An 18537-nucleotide genomic window follows, 5' to 3' on the forward strand; every position below is an offset into this window, starting at 1 on the left:
GATTTATAATATTTTTTAAGTCCAAAGAGTCTTTACTGAGTTTATGTCTGGATGACTGATTTATTTGTGAGAGAGGTGTATTAAAATCACCCAGTTTTATTGTATCAGTGTCTTATCTGAGTCTTTAATTCGAGTAGTGTCTGTTTTATGTAATTAAGCATACCAACATTTGGGGCATACATATATACTATCATATCTTCTTGTTAGATTGTTCCCTTTATCAGGGAACTTCTTTGTCTCTTCTGATTAAAGTTTATTTTTTGATCTTGTTTATTTGGGGTTCTGATTAATTTTGGTTTTAAGTCTGTTTTGTCATGTATGAGAGTAGCTACATCTGCTTGTTTTCAGGCTCCATTTTACTTTCAGCCTGTGGCTGTTCTTGCCTGTAATGTGCTGGTTTTGCCTGTAAGGTATGTCTTTTGCAAAGAACATTTAGTTGGTTCTTTTTTTTTTTTAATTCATCCTGTTAGCCTATGTCTTTTAATTGGAAAGTTGAGACCATTTACATTCTATGTTATTGTAGAGAGAGATTTATGAATTCTTGCCATTTTGATTTATTTCAAATGTTTAAGTCCTGTTTCTCATTTGCTTAACTACTCTTCAAATTGAACTTGTCCATTTGTGATCTCTGAGGTTTGTTTTTTTATTTCTTCTGTGTGAAGTATTTTAAGTATTTTCTGTAACACTAGCTTAGCAGTCATGAATTCTTTTAGTTTCTGCTTATTTGTAAAGTTTTTATTTCTCCTTTTATCCTAAAGGGTAGCTTTGCTGGCTATTGCAATCTTGGTAGATGATTATTTTCTTTCAGGACTTGAATACTTCATTCCAAGCCTCCTGGATTTTTAGTTTTTGCTGATAAATCAGAAGTAATTCTTATTGGCTTGCTTCTAATGTGACCTAACATTTTTCACTTGAGGCTTTTAAGACTTTATCCTTGTTCCATATGTTAAGTATTTTAATTGTGTCATGTAAAGTTTATTTTTTGACCTTGTTTATTTGGGGTTCTAAATTGTTCCTGTATTTGAATGTCCATCTCATTCTCAAGGATTGGAAATTATTGTTAGTGTTTTCCCAAAGAGGTTATCCATGTTATTCACCTGAATCTCACAATGCTCTTCAATTTTAATTATTCTTAAATTTGATCTCTTAATGTTATTCCAGAGTTCTTGAATAGTCTGATCATATATTTTATTTTCTTTAATACTATTTGAATGTCAGGCTTGGCTACTTTGTTTTCAAGCTCTGATATTCTGTCTTCAGCATGGTGTGCTTTACCAGAGAGCCTTTTTTTAAAAAAATAATTTTTTAGATGTTGATGCACCTTTATTTTATTCATTTATTTATATGTATTGCTGAGGATCAAACCCAGTGCCTCACACATACCAGGCAAGTGCTCTACCACTGATCCATAACCCCCAGACCCTTAAAGAGACTTTTAACTGAACAGTTTTTTTAAAATATCATTTATTTATTTATTTGTTTGTTTGTTTGTTTGTTTGTTTATATGTGGTGTTGAGGATCCAACCCAGTGGCTAGGAAAGTGCTCTAGCGCTGAGCTACAACCCCAGCCTTAACTGAACAGTTTTATTTGATTTGTTGTGTCTTTGATTTCCAAGATTTCTAATTCATTATTTTTCAATATTTTTAACTCTTTATTGACTTTCTCATCCATATTACCTACAGGTAATATCATACTTAATGGTGAAAGACTGAATATTATTCCCTATGTGTTGTACATCTATATGCAAAAAAAAGAACTCTGATTCAAACTTGTAACATAAAAAAATTAAAAATTGGATCATAGTGATAAAACAATAAAATCTACAAGAGAAAACATAGGAGAAAGTCTTTGTGATTTTGCATCAGACCATAGTATTTCAACTCTGGCACTAATGGCATTTGGGGTTTGTCTAATTCTTTGTGGTAGGAGGCTATCTTGTATATTGTAGGATGTTTAACAGGACCCTCAATTCTCTATCCACTAGATACCAGTAATATCACAATTGTGACAACCAGAAATATCCCCAGACTTGCCTAATGCTCCCTTAGATGCAAAATCACCCTCAGTTGAGAACTACTACTTTAAACAAAATGTTCTTAGATACAATACCAGAAGAATGATCTGTTAAAAAGATAAATAAATAAAATGATATATTAAATTTTATCAAGATTTAGAACTTCTTCTCTTCAAAAGACCATGTTAAGAATATTGAAAATATGTACATAGCAAATATGTATGTAGCAGAAGATATGTATATAGTAAGTGATGGTTATAAAGAAGAAGAAAAAAATTTAAAAAATAAAACTAAGTAACAGGAGAAAATACAAGAGAATTTGACTGTAGCAGGAGAAGAAAGGAAAGAAATGAACCAATACAAAACAAAAATAAACCAAAAACCCTAATCCTCAAAAGACAAGGAAAAATAACTATCATAAAAATGAGAAAAAAAGAAACAAATATGTATGTATACATATACCCACGTGTGTGTGTACACAAACCAATCATCACAGCAAGAACACCAAAAGAAGAAAGAAAAAGATTCTTAATTAAAATAAAAGAATTGTCTCCAAAGAGCTGAAAAGGGTGGATGGTTACTGCCTATGCCCCACTGTTCTTCTTTCTACTTCTTTGTTTTGCCAAAATATTCACTTGCGTGTCCAGATGACCCCTGCATCTGGACAGCACAACTATTCCACCATATATCCCTAGACATCTCCATCTTTCAAATTGTATTTTCCGGCTTGGGTAGGATCAGGGAATGCATGTCGCTGCCTCTCTCTTCCCAGTGTGAGGCTTCATGCTGTCTGCTCCTTTCCTGTGTTTCTAGTTCTTGAGCTTCCAAGAGTTTGCTAACTAATTTTAATAAAACTGTTTTTCAAGTGTAGTTGATTTTCCTTCTGTTGATATTTTTCACTTTATATCTCCATGCATTCCCAACACTATTTTTATCTTTTCAGCTCTTGTACATATTTATAGGAGACAGGTAAAATTTCATAAGCCAGATCCAGAAGGCAAGAATCTTAACAGCTTCAAATTACTTTCTTCCCAGGACCTAAAACATACTTTGAGGAGCTCTGAGCATGTTACGAGCCTCTCCCGTCTTATCTCATTCCAGCAGTTTCATATACTAAATAAAATAATATCTAAAGTAGAAAAGTCAGTTAATACTTCCTGTGATCTCAGTCACTACTTTGAACTCATTTGAGTTCAACATGCTTTGAAAACTTGGATCGCTAGGGAAGTGATAAAACTTATTTAGCTAAATTTATAAAGATCAGTGAAAATATTCATTCAGAACACTACCTGCCCAAGTAATATGCATCCATAAAGAAGTCTCTGAAATGAAATCTACAAAGGAAAATAGATTCTTTACCAGTTGTTTTACCAATAAACATTCTGTGGCTTAGGGGCTGGGTCTGTAGCTCAGTGGTAGAGCATTTGCCTCGCAGGTGTGAGGCCCTGGGTTAGATTCTCAGCATCACATAAAAATAAATATTTTTTTTAAAAAGTCGATGGCTTAATTATTTTTTATTTCTCTTAGAAGGGCATGTGCTCAAGTAGACAATCATTTCTGAATCCTATTCTGAACACCTTTTTACATCTTTGAAAAGGCTAAGCTCCAAACCATCATTTGAGTCAGCTATCCCACTCCTTGATCTATACTCTAAACACTTAAAAACAGCATACCTCAGTGACAAAGCCACTTTAATGTTTATAGCAGCACAATTCACAATTGCTAAACTGTGGAAGCCCTTCAGTAGACAAATTAGGATAAAGTATATGTGGTAAATATACACAATGGAATATCACTCAGCATTAAAAGAGAATAAAATTATGGCATTTGCAGGTAAATGGGTGGAGTTGGAGAATATCACGCTAAGCAAAATAAGCCAATTTCAAAAAAAAACAGTAACTGGATGTTTTCTCTGATAAGTGGATACTAATCCATATGGGGGGGATGGGTGGAGGAACTTTGGATGGAGCAAATGGAAGGGAGGAGGGGCAAAGGGGTAGGAAAGTCAGTGGAATGAGATGGACATCATTATCATTACCCTAGGTATATGTATGATTGCATGAATGCTGTGACTACTTCATGCACAACCAGAGAAGTGAAAAATTCTGCTCCATTTATGTACAATGAATAGAAGAACTTTCTTTCTACTGTCATGTGTAGCTGATGAGAACTAATAAATAAGTAAGTACAAGCTCCAAATACATTGCTTTTCAAGCTTTATTTGTAAGGTCAATAAGAATGGTCAAAACGTGAAAAATAATGGTTGAAAGCCATTCTAACACTTGATTTTCCTGTGTGCAATTTGTCTCCTCTTTCTACTATAAAGAACAAAGCCAATGAATTAAATTATTTCCCAGCTCCAACCTTTTCTCTGAAAACTCACCTGTGGTCTGGGGTTTTTAGCTCAGCCATAGAGTGCTTGCCTTGTATGTATGAGGCACTGGATTTGATCCTTAGCACTGCAAAAATAAATAAATAAAATAATGTTATTGTCCATCTAAGACTAATGTATATATATTAGTGTTCATGTAAGACTTATTATATATATACATATATATTCAGCTGTTACACAATATCTGCTTAAAGACTGCTGACAGCCTAGTGTGTACTTGTAGAGGACACTGGACCCCCTGCCACACCTACTGTAACATCCCAAATGTTATATTTGCAGAGTTTGTCTTGGTCTGAGCTACCAGCTAGATTCCTAATCCAGTAGTTTCCTGTTTCAGTTTCTGCTGGAAAGTTTTTTGTTTTGCTTTGTTTCATTCTGGTGGTGCTAGGGATTTAACCCAGACCTTGCATGCTACATGCCCAGTCCCTGCTGGAAAGTCTTAAGTGTCTCTCTACCTCTGGCTAGAGCTGGAATGATCATATGATGTATTGCCCAAACTCGGATAGTTTTAAGAATGAAAGGAGACGATAATCATTTTACCTGATAATCGGCATAAACCAAGCCTCCCTGAACCAAGGAGAACTTATGGTCACTTTAGATGGAGCTAATAAAAGTAACAGGAAACTATAAGTCTGCCCCATTACATATTACTTTTTTATGTATTATGCCAATTCCCAAAAATAAGGAAATAATGGACATACTCCATTAAAATAATTTCTCATTTTCATCTATAAACCTATTTGTGCCAAGGGTAATTTTGTATTATACCCTGGTATTCCAAGTTCATACTTTTTCCTGCAGGTTACCTATGACTTAAATCAACCTAGCCACTAAGCTCAGGGATCTTTTTGACAGTCCCAATCTTATTATCACTGATCTGATTATCAAACAGGAAAGCAATATAAATGATGGGAAAACACCAACAGAGTTAAAGGTAGGAAAACATCTGTAATAGAAAAGTGTATGGAAATTTACAGAAATAATTCCAAAAATGCAAAGGGAGAGCACAGCATGCTGGAGGTACAGGCTTTACACATTATCATAAGGACTTACAGATGATACCATTTATGCAGGTTGAGATCCTCCAGACATGAGTTGCTCAATTTGCCCTGTCAAAGGAGACTTTTAATTTCCTGGTTCTAGAGCCTCTGAATATTGCCTCTTGTTTACCAAAGAAATCCTAGAACAGGCCCTCAAGATTTAATGTGGAACTAGGTAAAGTAGAGTTCAATTTCCTAAGTTTAATATCCTTCAGTACAACCAGCCTCCTCCCTGTCTGATGTTCACTTCTAATAGTTCCAGTCTTATAATTTTTTAAGTAGTGAATCTTAATTTAGACTAAATGTTCCTTTTTCTGTTTGTTTGTTTTTGACCTAGGTATTGAACCCAGGGGCACTTTATTACTGAGCTACATCATCCCCAGTTGTTTTTATTTTTTCTTATGTAATGGGGTCTCACTAAATTGCTGAGGTTGACCTCAAACTTGGAATTATCCTGCCTCAACCTCTGAAATTGCTGGGGCTACAGTCATGTGCCACTGTGTCTGGCTAAATGTTTTTTTGTTTGTTTGTTTGTTTTTTGTACCTGGGATTCCAGGGATTGAACCCAGGGGCACTTTACCACTAAGCCACATCCCAGCCCTTTCTTTCTTTCTTTTTCTTTTTCTTTTTTTTTTTTTTTTTGAAACAAGGTCTCCGTTGCTTAGGTCCTCACTAATTTACTGAGGCTGGTTGAACTTGGAATCCTCCTGCCTCAGCATCTTGAGACACTGGGATTACAAGCATTTGCTAACAAGCTCAGCTGTTGGCGAATCATCATTTAAGAATTTAACTATGGGCCATTTAAAAATTCCAATTTTGATGGCCAGAAAAAGCCATCAAAATTAATCATCTGGGCTGGGGTACAGCACTTGCCTACCACGTGTAGGGTTCAATCCTCAGCACCATATAAATAAACAAAGGTATTGTGTCCATCTAATATATATAAAATCAGCAGGATCAGTGGTGTGCTGGGTGCATGACTCCAGTCACTTCTACCCTTAGGTGCAGGAGTATATTGCTTATGAACATTCTTCTCATTAGTACATCAGGGATTGAAAAAGCCATACTAGGCAAAGAACTTGCATCAAGATCAGGACTGAAATACATTAATGTGGATGATTTAGCTAAGAAGTTTGATCACCGGATATCATGGAGTCCTGCAAGATGGCTTCTCCCAAGAGCATGCTGAAAAATGCATAGATGGTGACATGAATCCTAAAGGATATGGGGATTACAGAATATGAACCAAGAGTTACAAATCAGATGTTGGAATTTGCCTTCTAATATGTGACCACAATTCTAGATGATGCTAAAATTTATTCAAGCCATGCAAAGAAGGCTACTGTTGATGCACATGTGTGATTGGTAATCCAGTGTGGAGCTGACCACTCTTTTACCTCTCCTCTCTCAAGAGATGTTTTATTAGATATTGCAAGGCAAAGAAATCAAACATTTTTGCCACTGATCAAGCCATATTCAGGTCCTTGGTTGCCACTTTATAGATATTGCTTAACAGCTCCAAACTATAGGCCCAAGTCTTTACAAAAAATCACCTACTGCTGTGGGAAGAATAACAGTTCCAAGGTTAAGTGTTAATTCAGTTACTACCAGACGAAGTGTGCCAATCCAACAAACCATGTCTGTTTCAACTGAAGTAGGGACTCCAATGTCACAGCGGAAAGTTGACAATACAGAGGCCTATTTCACAGTTTCCTGCCATAAAAACCTCAATTCATGCAACACCAGCAGCTCAGAACGGTCTGATTAATCCATTAATTGGGCTCAAAAACATTCTTATTATTTTATGATAAAACCATATTATTGATATATATGAATAATATGGTTTTATCATAAAATATTGCCAATGGATCGTCAAGTGCATTGAAAAGAAACATGAAGATGATGATGATGATGACGATGATAGTGACTATGATTATTTGTAATCTAGCTTTGATGCATGTGTCCTAGCTTTGATACTTGGTCTTGAATCCATTGTACTAAAATTAAAGAAGGATTCTAGATGTTTTCAAATTGTGTTTTACAAAATTTCTTATGATGAGTACTTAATGAGTAAATAATAGATACTATTCTATTGAAATGTTGGATTTTCTTTAATAGGACTAGTAATGGTTTTTCATCAGCCTTTATGTGAGTAAATAAAGTTGTTGCTCATTAAAAAAAAATAATTAGCAGGCTCATGAGTGCCTTCCAGCATACTCATGGGTTGTATAACTGCCAAGTCCAATTATGTTTATTTTAAACTTCTTTTTTGCCAGTTGTGATTGCAATTATATAATCTATCTATCATATTGAAAAGTTTGATTTTTCTATCAAGATTAAGTACTTTGGAAAGACTTGCTGAAATTAAGGTACTAAAAATTGCTGTCAAATAAGGTGTGGATAAAATACCTGTACAAGATTGGAAAATGCCTTAGTTTGGGTCCACCACCACCAAAAGCATTGCCTGAGGCAAAAGCTTATAGGCTGTTTCCTTGGTGAGGAATGAAGTGTCAGAGAGCAAGAATGAGGAGCTTCCAGGGTGAAACAGATCCAGAAGGAAAGCCAGTGTGAGGGTGTGATATCAGGTCTGTCACCAGTAAGTGCAACTAAATGCTTAATCTCATGGACAAATCTCTGAGAAATCATTAAAAACTGTCCCGGAGCAGTATGAGTGGGATGCAAGGTTGGGGAGAAAGGGTGAAGAACTCACCTTCCAGTTCTTACCTGTCACTCCTTAAAGGCTGACTTCTAGAATGTCTCTCCATAATTTCCAGATTGCACAGGGAGAATTCACCTTAACATCAATAGGCAGGTGTTGGGGACCGCAAATCAAGTCAAGATGGCGCCTGGCAGTTTGCCAGGAGGAATGGTTTGTGAGGCAATGCCACCAAGCCATTAAGATGGTGGAGATTCCTTATTGGCTGACTGCTGTATCTAGATGATGCTAATTGAGTCAAGCTGTGTGTAATCAGTTAGGTATATATACCTATGCTGTTCCGCAATAAAGCGGCTCCCGCTACCTTGAGTTCCCTCTGAGTTTCCCCGCAATAAAGCAGTTGCCGCTTCAACCTTCAAGTTGCTTGTCACCTCCCGGTTATTGTGCCCAGCCGGACTGCGGCAGGCAGGACGAGATAGGGACACAGGGCAGGTGGTGCCAGCATGACGTTTTTCAGAGTCCACACAGAACAGTCTTGGTAGCTGTGACCAGAACAAGAGAGGAGTGAGGTCAAGAGAATCCGAATTAGCACAGGCTATCTGGCAAAAGGAATGAGTAACCGAAAAAATTTGGAAGGATTCTGGGCCCAAATTTTTTCAGATGTATCTTTTAAAATGCCAATTCTAGGGGCTAGGAATGTAGCTCAATATAAGAATGCTTGCTTAGGACCGAGATTCATTCCCCAGCAAAGAAAAAAAATTTTTGAGAAATATTTACCACTAAGTGCAGTTTATGCCAGAATGATGGCAGAAAACACTGATCAGCAAATGAACCAAAAGCAAAGACCTTGATCTTATAATGAAGATACTTAAGTAAAAAGACTCATATTTTAAATTGGCATAGAATGTTTTTAGGTTGTATATATCTTTACATAATCCCTTTTTAACTAAGATGTTATGTGTACACATGGATTTGAACCCAGGGCCTCATGCATGCTCAACACATGTTCTACCACCAAGCTACTCCAGCCCCTTAACTGACTTTTTAAAACTAACTGACCTACCAACTAACCTACCTTCCTTAATAATGTCAGATAATAGAGTTTCTTTATTCTTTATAAAAGATTAATCTTTATGGCTCTTTCATTACACCTTTATCTATATTTCACATACGAAAAAATCAACCCTATCAAAGTATATACTTCATAAAGGTGTACAACATCACCACCACTACTTAATTCCATAATATTTTTATCCCCCCAAAAAGAGACCCTGTATACATTAGCAGTCACTCCCATATCCTCCTCCCCTAAGCCCTGGCAATCACTTATCAACTTTCTGACTCTATGGATTCGCCTAAAATATCTACCTTTTAGCTGTTATCAATAATGCTGTGTAAACATTTGTGTATAAGTTTTTGTCTAGACATATCTTTTCAGTTCTTCTAGGTAAATCCTTAGGAGTAGAATACAGGGTCAGATGGTAATTCTGCTTAACTTTTTGAGGAACTTCCAAACTGTTTTTCATAGCAGCTATACCTTTTTATATTCCTACCACAATGTACAAGAGTTCCAGTTTCTCAAAATTCTGGCCAGATGCTGTGATTTAAAACTATCTCCCAGTGGCCCATGTGTTAAAGACTTGATCATCAGCCTGTGGTGGAACCTTTAATAGGGCTGGGTAGAAGAAAGTTAGGTCTTATGGATGTGTCGTTGAAGGGGATCTTGGGAACCTAGGGATTCCCCTCTCCCTTTCTCTCAAATTCTCTCAAGTTCAACACACACACACACACACACACACACACATACACACACCATACACCCCACTTCCTGGTCTCCATAAGGTTGGCTGTGTAGTTCCATAACACCCTGCCATGGTATTCTATTTATTTATTTCTTTGTTGGTTCTTTTTAGTTGTATATGACAGTATAATGCAATTTGACATAATTACACAAGCATGGAATATATCTTATTCTAGTTAGAATCCATTCTTGTGGAATTCACTATGATGTTTTCATATATGTACATAAGAAAATTATGTCAGATTCCTTTTCTTGTCTCCCCTCCCTTTCCTCTATTCCCCATTATCTAATCTACTAAACTTCTCCCCCTGCCCCGCCCCCACTTAAGTGGGTTAGCCTTCACATATCAGAGAAAACATTCAACCTTTGGCATTATGGGATTGGCTTATTGATTTAGCATGACACAGGCCCAGAAGCAATGGAACCAATTGACCATGAACTGAAACATCTGAAACCATGAGCCAAAATTAACCTTTTTTCTTTCTTTTTTTTTTTCATATTTATTTGTTATTTGTAGATGGACACAATACCTTTTTTTTTTTCATTTTTATGTGGTACTTAGGATCCAAACCAGGGCCTTGCATGTGCTAGGCGAGCACTCTACCACTGAGCCACAACCCCAGCCCAAACCTTTTTTCTTTTTAAGTGTTTTATCTTAGATATTTTGTCACAGATACAGCTGCTTTATTTCATTTTATTTTATTGTAGCTAACCTGGGTGGTGTGAAGTGATCTTTCGTGGTTTTGATTTGTATTTCCCTAATGACTATTGGTATTGAACATTTTTTTATGTGCTCCTTGGTCATTTGTATATCTTCTTTGAAGAAATATCTACTCAAATTCATGGCCAATTTTTATTGGGATTTTCTTTTATTGTTGATTTATGAATTCTTTATATAATTCTGGATACAGATCCCTTATTGGATATGTGATTTGCAAATGTTTTATCATTCTGTGTGTGTGTGTGTGTTTCTTGAAGCACAAAAGGTTTACATTTGCTGAAGTCCAATTTTATCTTCTTTTGATGGTGCTCTTAGTGTCACATCTAAGAAATCATTGCCTAATATAAGTTCTCAGAGATTTACTCCTATGTTTTCTTCTAAGAGTTTTCAGATAGCTCATATATTACATTGATTATTTTAATCTACAACTTGGAATGAATGGAATTTAGTATTAACATTATTTACTTTCTTACTTCCTCCTCCTATTATCTAGGAAACAAAGGGCACTTTCATTCTAAGTTCATTCACAAATATGAGACTGGTTACTGCCCCATGAGGGGTGAGCAAGAGAGCTATGAGGATATTCCTGGGAGCCCACTTTGAAGTAGGAGTGGTGATAGAAACAAGCCCTAGCCATTAGCTTCATGTGGAGCTGGAAGAACAAAATTTCAGCCATTCCTTAAGAGGAAGTGTGGGAGACACACAAAAGTACTGCCAATTTGCAAGTCCAGGCACTGAATGGATCTATCTATTCCAAGTTCTAAAGTGTGTTTCCCAGAGTTCAAGTGGATATGGTTTTCATATGCTTCTACAGTGAGTAAATACACATTTCATAGTCCAGTGAAATAATACCTGTTATTTTATAAATGTTGACACTAATAGGTGGCAGTGAAATAATGACTGTATTATAAGTTTGCATGAGTTTCTTTCTAAAAATTTATCTTGGAATTCATCAATATGCTGTGATAAATATCTGTTACCCATTTTGAACTTAATAGACTACATGGAAATATTTAAGAATACTTTTGAGTCATCTCAAAGTATTAACTATCAAATTTATTTAGGCAATAACCTCTGTGGCTATTTCATGAGTTTGATCACCATACTCATTAGGTATTAGATCTTCAAAGAACAGCATTGTTAATTATATTTTTAATGATATAGGAATAAGCTATGATTCATTTTAGCTACTACTGATACCTGCTATTAGGCAAGGAGATGCAACTAGGAAGTAAAATTTCTAGTTGACTATTGCAATTATAAACAGATTGATGGAGCAAAGCTATTTTCATATAGGCCCATATTAATCAAAATTGTATTGAATAAGGGCTGGTGATATAGCTCAGTTGGTAGAGTGCCTGCCTTGCATGCACAAGCCCTGAGTTCAATCCACAGCACCGCCAAAAAAAAAATAAAATTCTATTGAGTAAGAAATTCTATATTTAGGTGGGTTCAAAAGCATATAGTACCTGATAGTTCTTCTTTTTTTAAAAAAAAAAAAAAAAAAAAAGCACCCTACTGACTAAGCTATATTCTCAGCCCTGATCTGTAATCTCTCTTTTTTTTTTAATATTTTATTTACATTTTAGTTTTCAGCAGACACAACATCTTTGTATGTGGTGCTGAGGATCGAACCCGGGGCGCACCCATGCCAGGCGAGTGCGCTACCGCTTGAGCCACATCCCCAGCCCCCTGATAGTCCTTCTAATAAAAAATGTTATATGGGTATGGTGTTACAATTAGTGTGTTTTTAATACCTAGGGCTATGCTCATTTGGGTTTTTTTTTTTTTTTAACCTATTGATGTTTCAAGGAGAATCAATAGATTTATTTGGAGAAAGAGGAATTGACAGAGTTATTTTTAACAAAATTGCCCAGACTCATGAAGGAGTATGAATGAACAACTCTGCAGAATAAGGAAACATCCTTAAATGCAGCAGATATCTAAGGTATTAGAAGCAGGTAGAAATGCCTCGTTTGGGATTGGACTGAATCAGGATACAACTGAGAACTAGAAACTTGGGAATCACAGTTCAGTAATGCTCGTTGACCGATGAGCCATATCACAAAGGAAAGAACTTAGTTTGAAATGGTTTCCTGACAATATCTTTCCTTAGGTTAAGTCTATTTCAAGAAAGGGATCTGGATCCCTTCGAAGACCAACAGAAATTATTGTAAACCACCATGTCTCAATGCCATTTAGATATGCTGTAGTAGGGTAACTTACAGTTCTATTGCAGTTATTAAATTCAAAATATTCAAAAATGAAAAGTAAATCTCCTTCTCATCCTTTTCCTGGGTCTGTTTCTGGGTTCTCTCTGATCTTTATCTTTTACATTTAGAGCAACAATCCAGCTGGAATTGATTGATTTTTATTGGTGGTGTGAGATGGGGTCTAACTCTCCCTCCTTTCACACACACACACACACACACACACACACAAACAATTAATCTAGTACTACAAGTGCCACATTTACAGTAATACTTTTGCCATATATTATGTGTCTACATGTGGTGTCTCTGTTCTGATCTGTTGACCTATTAGTATCTTCATCAGTATCATACCGTCTCAATTACTATAGACTTGTATAGACTTGTATTGCCGCAGTCTGTCTGGGCACAAAATAACCGAGCCACCACACAAGCCTTGTAGATTCAAACAGCAACTCTTTATTCCCGAACTCTCACCGAAACTCTACACGCACGTTCTGGGAAAAATACACTTCCTCCACCAATTCTCTCAGAACCCCCCAAGAACTCCAGGGGAACTCAAGGAGCCGGCGCCTGAGGCAGCAGGATATGCCCTATTCCCAGCAGGATCCACCCTAAACCTGGAGCCACCCTAATCCAGCAGGATCCACCCTAAACCTGGAGCCACCCTAATCCAGCAGGATCCACCCTAAACCTGGAGCCACCCTAATCCCTGAGCAGGGTCACCTTTCTGAACAGTTTCAACCCAAAAATGCCATGCGTCATTTCCAACTTGGCTATGGCTCTCAGCATTGTATCATGTCTTAATATCTAGTAGAGTATGTATGCCACATTATTGTTTCTCAGGAGTCTCATGTCTAGTCTTGACCCTGCCATGAACGTTTTAGAATCTGTTGCCAATTCCACAAAAATAAACTCATTGCAATTTTGACAAGGATTGCATTGACTCTGTTGACAGGTTTAGGAAGAAATAACATCTTTACTGTTTTAAGTCTTCCCATACATTAATATATTTTATTCTTTATTCAGGTGATTTTCAATCTTGTAAGGGTAAAAGAAATTGAAGTTAAAGCGTAAAAGTTAAAGGGTAAAAGACCGGGTGTTGTAAAAGTTTCTAAGCTGCAAGGTCTGAGTTAGCTGTTAAGACAATGCTTAGAACCGCCCAGTAAACATTTCCCCTGATTGTCTGGTTGTTTAATAACTGAAGGGGTCTGTGTGGTTGCACGCAGGCATTGCAGGGCCTGGACCAATCAGTTTAAATGTAACCCCCTCCTTAGGAATGACCTATCACTCCAGCCTGACCTGTTCCCGCCAATGAATGAACTAATCAGGTTTAGGAGTTGTTGTTCAATTTTCCCGCGCCTCATGATGATTTGTTCTGATGTATACAAAGCCCTCCACCCTCCCCAAAAAGTGTACTTAAGCAGTGCTCAGCCCCTGCTCGGGGCTCTGGGCTGCTTTCCCTTCTTGAGTGGGCACGGAGCCCCAGCATGCTGGTTCAATAAATCCCCCTTCTGCCAATTGCATGAGTGGTCACTTGGTGGTCTCTTTCTCCGACGTTTCGCGGGACCCTTACATTTGGTGCGTTGGCCGGGAAAAGCGCATCGCCGGACAAGGAGACCTCCAATGGACTCCTTTAGGGGGTAAGTAAGGCGCCTCTTCCTCTTCTTCTTCCTCCTTTTCTTCTCCTTGTTCTCCTTCTTGTTTTTCCTTTGTGATCGCTTAGAGCTTTTTGGTTTTTGGCTTGATGGAGAGCGTAAGTTCTCAGAGCTTTTTGGTTTTTGGCTCGGTGGAGAGCGTAAGTTCTCAGAGCCTTTTGGTTCAGGTTTGGTCTTCGGCTTGGATTGGTTTGGTTGGGTTGGCAGCGTGGCCGTCAGTGGAGAGTGTAAATTCTCCCTGGCAGTGGTGACAGACATGTCTTAATCCACAGGCCACTCCTCTTAAGGGACGCCTTAGAGGATTGGGGGGGGGGGGCAAAAGTGCCCCCAGTTGGTAGAGGGACAAGAGTGCCCTCGTTTGTACTCTGCTGCCAACCCGTTTGGTTTCGCCGGCAATTCTTTCTCTCAGATTGGATTCACAGTCTGTCTTTAATCTTTGCCTCTAAACTTGTGTTAACCGTTTACTGTTTGTCCTTGTCTCTGTGTCACGTTTGTATTGTCCCTGTCTCTGCCTGAGTAACTCCCAGTATGGGACAAAGCCATTCCACGCCCCTGTCCCTGAAGCCTTTCTTGGTCCCTGCCTCCACTCCCACCCCTTCCCCCAAGATCCTATCACTCAATCCTTCTGCTCCTCCCCCTTTTCCCTCCATTCTCCTTGAGTCACAAGATTGTAGATCTTGGGGTTGTGAACGAACGGGAGCTGCATGATGATCTTTGTGTGTCATTTTGTCTGTGTCTCTGTTAAGTGTGATGGCATTGTTTTACTTTGGACCGATGCAGAGTCCCAAATTCCAAATGGCCTTAGATGTGTGGAAGTAACTTTAGCTAAATTTTAACCTAATGCTTCTCCTGTGAGGGACCAAAAGTCAATAGAACCGCCAGCTTTTCTGTTCTCACCTTTTACACCTCTCTTAGCTGTGTTTTAAAGAACTTTGATAAACTTTACCCCCCTTTGTTGAGCAAGATTAGGGAAGCAGTGTTTTCTTCCACGCCCACTGCAGAGGGAAATGCCTGGGGTCTAAAAACTTTGATATCTTGCTTAAACTTTTCTCAAACTCAAAACAACTGCAAGCAGAGGATCAGCTTTTTGGGAAGCTGACTACTAAAAAGTTAGGAGATGTGAAAAATGCCTGGTGTCTGGGGTCAAACCTAAGCAGAGGAACTAATCTTGGAAGTAAAAGGTGGAACTAAGGGGCTCCCAGCAGCTGCCAAAGCCATTTTGCTTTGGGGAGTTTCCTCATTCCTTACCTGCACTTTAAAGATTAATCCACCTCTGTTTGCTTAACTAATGAGACAATAAATGCAGTAATGTGTTGATGTTATAAGTTGTTTCTTGGGGATGACCTTGGCTAAATGTGTATCTAAAAGATAAATTTTTTTTTATTGTAACAATCTGGTATCTGAATGGGTTTCTAAAGCATTGCACTATCTTGCAGTTAAAAGTTGGGTTTAATCTCTAGCAGTCAGAGAAATGCAAATCAAAACCACCCTAAGATACCATCTCACTCCAGTTAGATTGGCAGCCATTATGAAGTCAAACAACAACAAGTGCTGGCGAGGATGTGGGGAAAAGGGTACACTTGTACATTGCTGGTGGGACTGCAAATTGGTGCAGCCAATTTGGAAAGCAGTATGGAGATTTCTTGGAAAGCTGGGAATGGAGCCACCATTTGACCCAGCTATTCCCCTTCTCGGTCTATTCCCTAAAGACCTAAAAAGAGCATGCTACAGGGACACTGCTACATCGATGTTCATAGCAGCACAATTCACAATAGCTAGACTGTGGAACCAACCTAGATGCCCTTCAATGGATGAATGGATAAAAAAAATGTGGCATTTATACACAATGGAGTATTACTCTGCATTAAAAAATGACAAAATCATAGAATTTACAGGGAAATGGATGGCATTAGAGCAGATTATGCTAAGTGAAGCTAGCCAATCCCTAAAAAACAAATGCCAAATGTCTTCTTTGATATAAGGAGCGTAACTAAGAACAGAGTAGGGTCGAAGAGCATGAGAAGAAGATTAACATTAAACAGAGATGAGAGGTGGGAGGGAAAGGGAGAGAGAAGGGAAAATGCATGGAAATGGAAGGAGACCCTCAGAGTTATACAAAAGTACATACAAGAGGAAGTGAGGGGAAGGGGAAAAATAATATAAGGGGGACAAACGAATGTCAGTAGAGGGAGCAGAGAGAGAAGAGGGGAGGGGAGGGGAGGGGGGATAGTAGAGGATAGGAAAAGCAGCAGAATACAACAGACACTAGTATGGCAATATGTAAATCAATGGATGTGTAACTGATGTGATTCTGCAATCTGTATATGGGGTAAAAATGGGAGCTCAAAAATTTTAAAAAAAAAATAATAAATAAATAAATAAATAAAAGTTGGGTTTAAGCAATTGTTTAGTTTGATTTCAGATAGTTCATGCTAGAAAACTTAAATACTTAGGATAAAAAAAAATTAGAAAGTTTCAATTTTGAACTGGGTAGCCTGAGAAAACTTCACTAGGTATTCCAGTGCATTAACTTGGGCGAAGATAATAAATTATGATATGATATCTGTTCCCCTCAGTGTGTAAGATTCAAGGAAAAAAAAAAGGGGGGGTGCTAAATTAAAACGTTGGTCTGGCTTATTGAAATGACATTAATTAGCAACAGTCTTGGAAATTTTTAAGGCTTAATTTTGGATATACATGATAAAACTTAATACTACTTTAGGAACTTCAGAACAAAGGAAGCAGCTTAATGATCCTGAGGAAATTTCCTCTGATGGTGGCCTTTATATTATCAGAAAAAGATCCTATTTTCAGTTTTGTGTGAGCAAGTGTTTCTAATGTAAAGAGATATAAAGATATAAAATTTTGAGAATTGCATCTTAAACCTGAAAATTATGACTTATAGCTAAAATGCCTTAGGCATGAGGTTTCTGCTCAGAATTCCAGTTTTCCCAGTTCCTTCCAGACCTCAGCCAGGACTTAAGCTGATATGCAAATAGAAGAAGCCTGGGGCTCAACAGAGGGCAGATTTCAGGCCCAAGGGAAAAAAAAAAAAAGGTTAAAGTGTCTTTTTACCTGAACTCAAACTAGACCCCAACCCTAAAGTAAATTATATGGTATTTATTAATTACTGGCCAGTCATCTTTCTTAGGACTCTTGCTTTTTCTTAGATTCTGCATTTTTTTTTTTTTTGGAGCTCATGATTTTAATCCCACAGACGAGTTAATGTTTTCTGATCAGTTCTATTTCTGATCAACTGTGGAGTTTTTAAACATTGCAATGGAGATTTCACCTGAAAAAGCTACAAGGGTGTTACATTTGTGTTATGTGTTGTATGTCGGTATGTCTGTATGTGTGTATGTCCATATATCCTGCAGTGATATGACAATTGACAGATGAGGAGCGCTCATAAAAAAATTTAAAAATGGATCCAAATATCTTTGATTCACGTGATTCAAATGGTTCAATTTAAATTGGGTAAACAGATAAAATGATGGTGTCTATAAAATAATCTGCTTAAATTCAGAAATTTACGGATATTGTTTTAAAGTGTGAACAAAAGGAGGTTAACAGATGGAAAAAAAACTAGAAAGTTTTAGGTATGGATTTAATAGAGGGAAAATGTGTTTCTGGATAAGAGAGTCTATGTGATTAAGTAATTAAGAAGGTTTAAGTAAGTGATAAAAAAGGTTTGTGTAAGTTGGTTATGTGTGTAAGTTTTTGAGCAAATAATCTTAAAGAAATTGAAGATTATACAACTATGGTTAAACAACAGCTGTTATTTTTCAATATTGTAATGTTGTTACTTTAAAAGCTAACCTCGGTTAATATAAAAACATCAATGTAATTATGGTGCTATTAATGTGTTCATATCTTCCAGGAATACAAGTCTATAAGGTAGAAGCTTCAAAAGAACATTGTATCAAGCTGGTGTTCTAAAGTTGTATGGTAATTTTAGGCTTAAAAAAAAAAAAAACATGTTGGAGATTTATTCATATCATTTGTGTTCTACAACTGGACTTGTTATCAATAAGATATGTACGG

General features: G+C 37.3%; 1 protein-coding gene and 1 pseudogene across 4 annotated transcripts in view; both read left to right on the plus strand.

Moving 5' to 3' along the window:
* The window catches only part of Dcaf17 (DDB1 and CUL4 associated factor 17), a 92746-nt gene that overhangs the window by 45983 nt on the left and 28226 nt on the right, over nucleotides 1-18537 (plus strand). The window contains exon 14 of one of the 4 annotated variants that reach the window (XM_058580176.1): nucleotides 4059-14356. The exons of the other annotated variants lie outside the window; for them this stretch is intronic. Within the exon in view, the coding sequence (XP_058436159.1) occupies nucleotides 4059-4070 (12 nt within the window). The 3' untranslated portion in view covers nucleotides 4071-14356. Of the gene's footprint in view, nucleotides 1-4058; nucleotides 14357-18537 lie in introns of those variants that run through there. 4 annotated transcript variants of the gene reach the window in all.
* LOC131424268 (transcription initiation factor TFIID subunit 9-like) lies at nucleotides 6597-14356 on the plus strand (annotated as a pseudogene).

Source organism: Marmota monax, unplaced genomic scaffold (genome assembly GCF_021218885.2).
Source record: "Marmota monax isolate L192 unplaced genomic scaffold, Marmota_monax_Labrador192_F-V1.1 WCK01_AAM20220418_F8-fsc00007, whole genome shotgun sequence".
In the NCBI taxonomy this organism is placed as follows: domain Eukaryota; kingdom Metazoa; phylum Chordata; class Mammalia; order Rodentia; family Sciuridae; genus Marmota; species Marmota monax.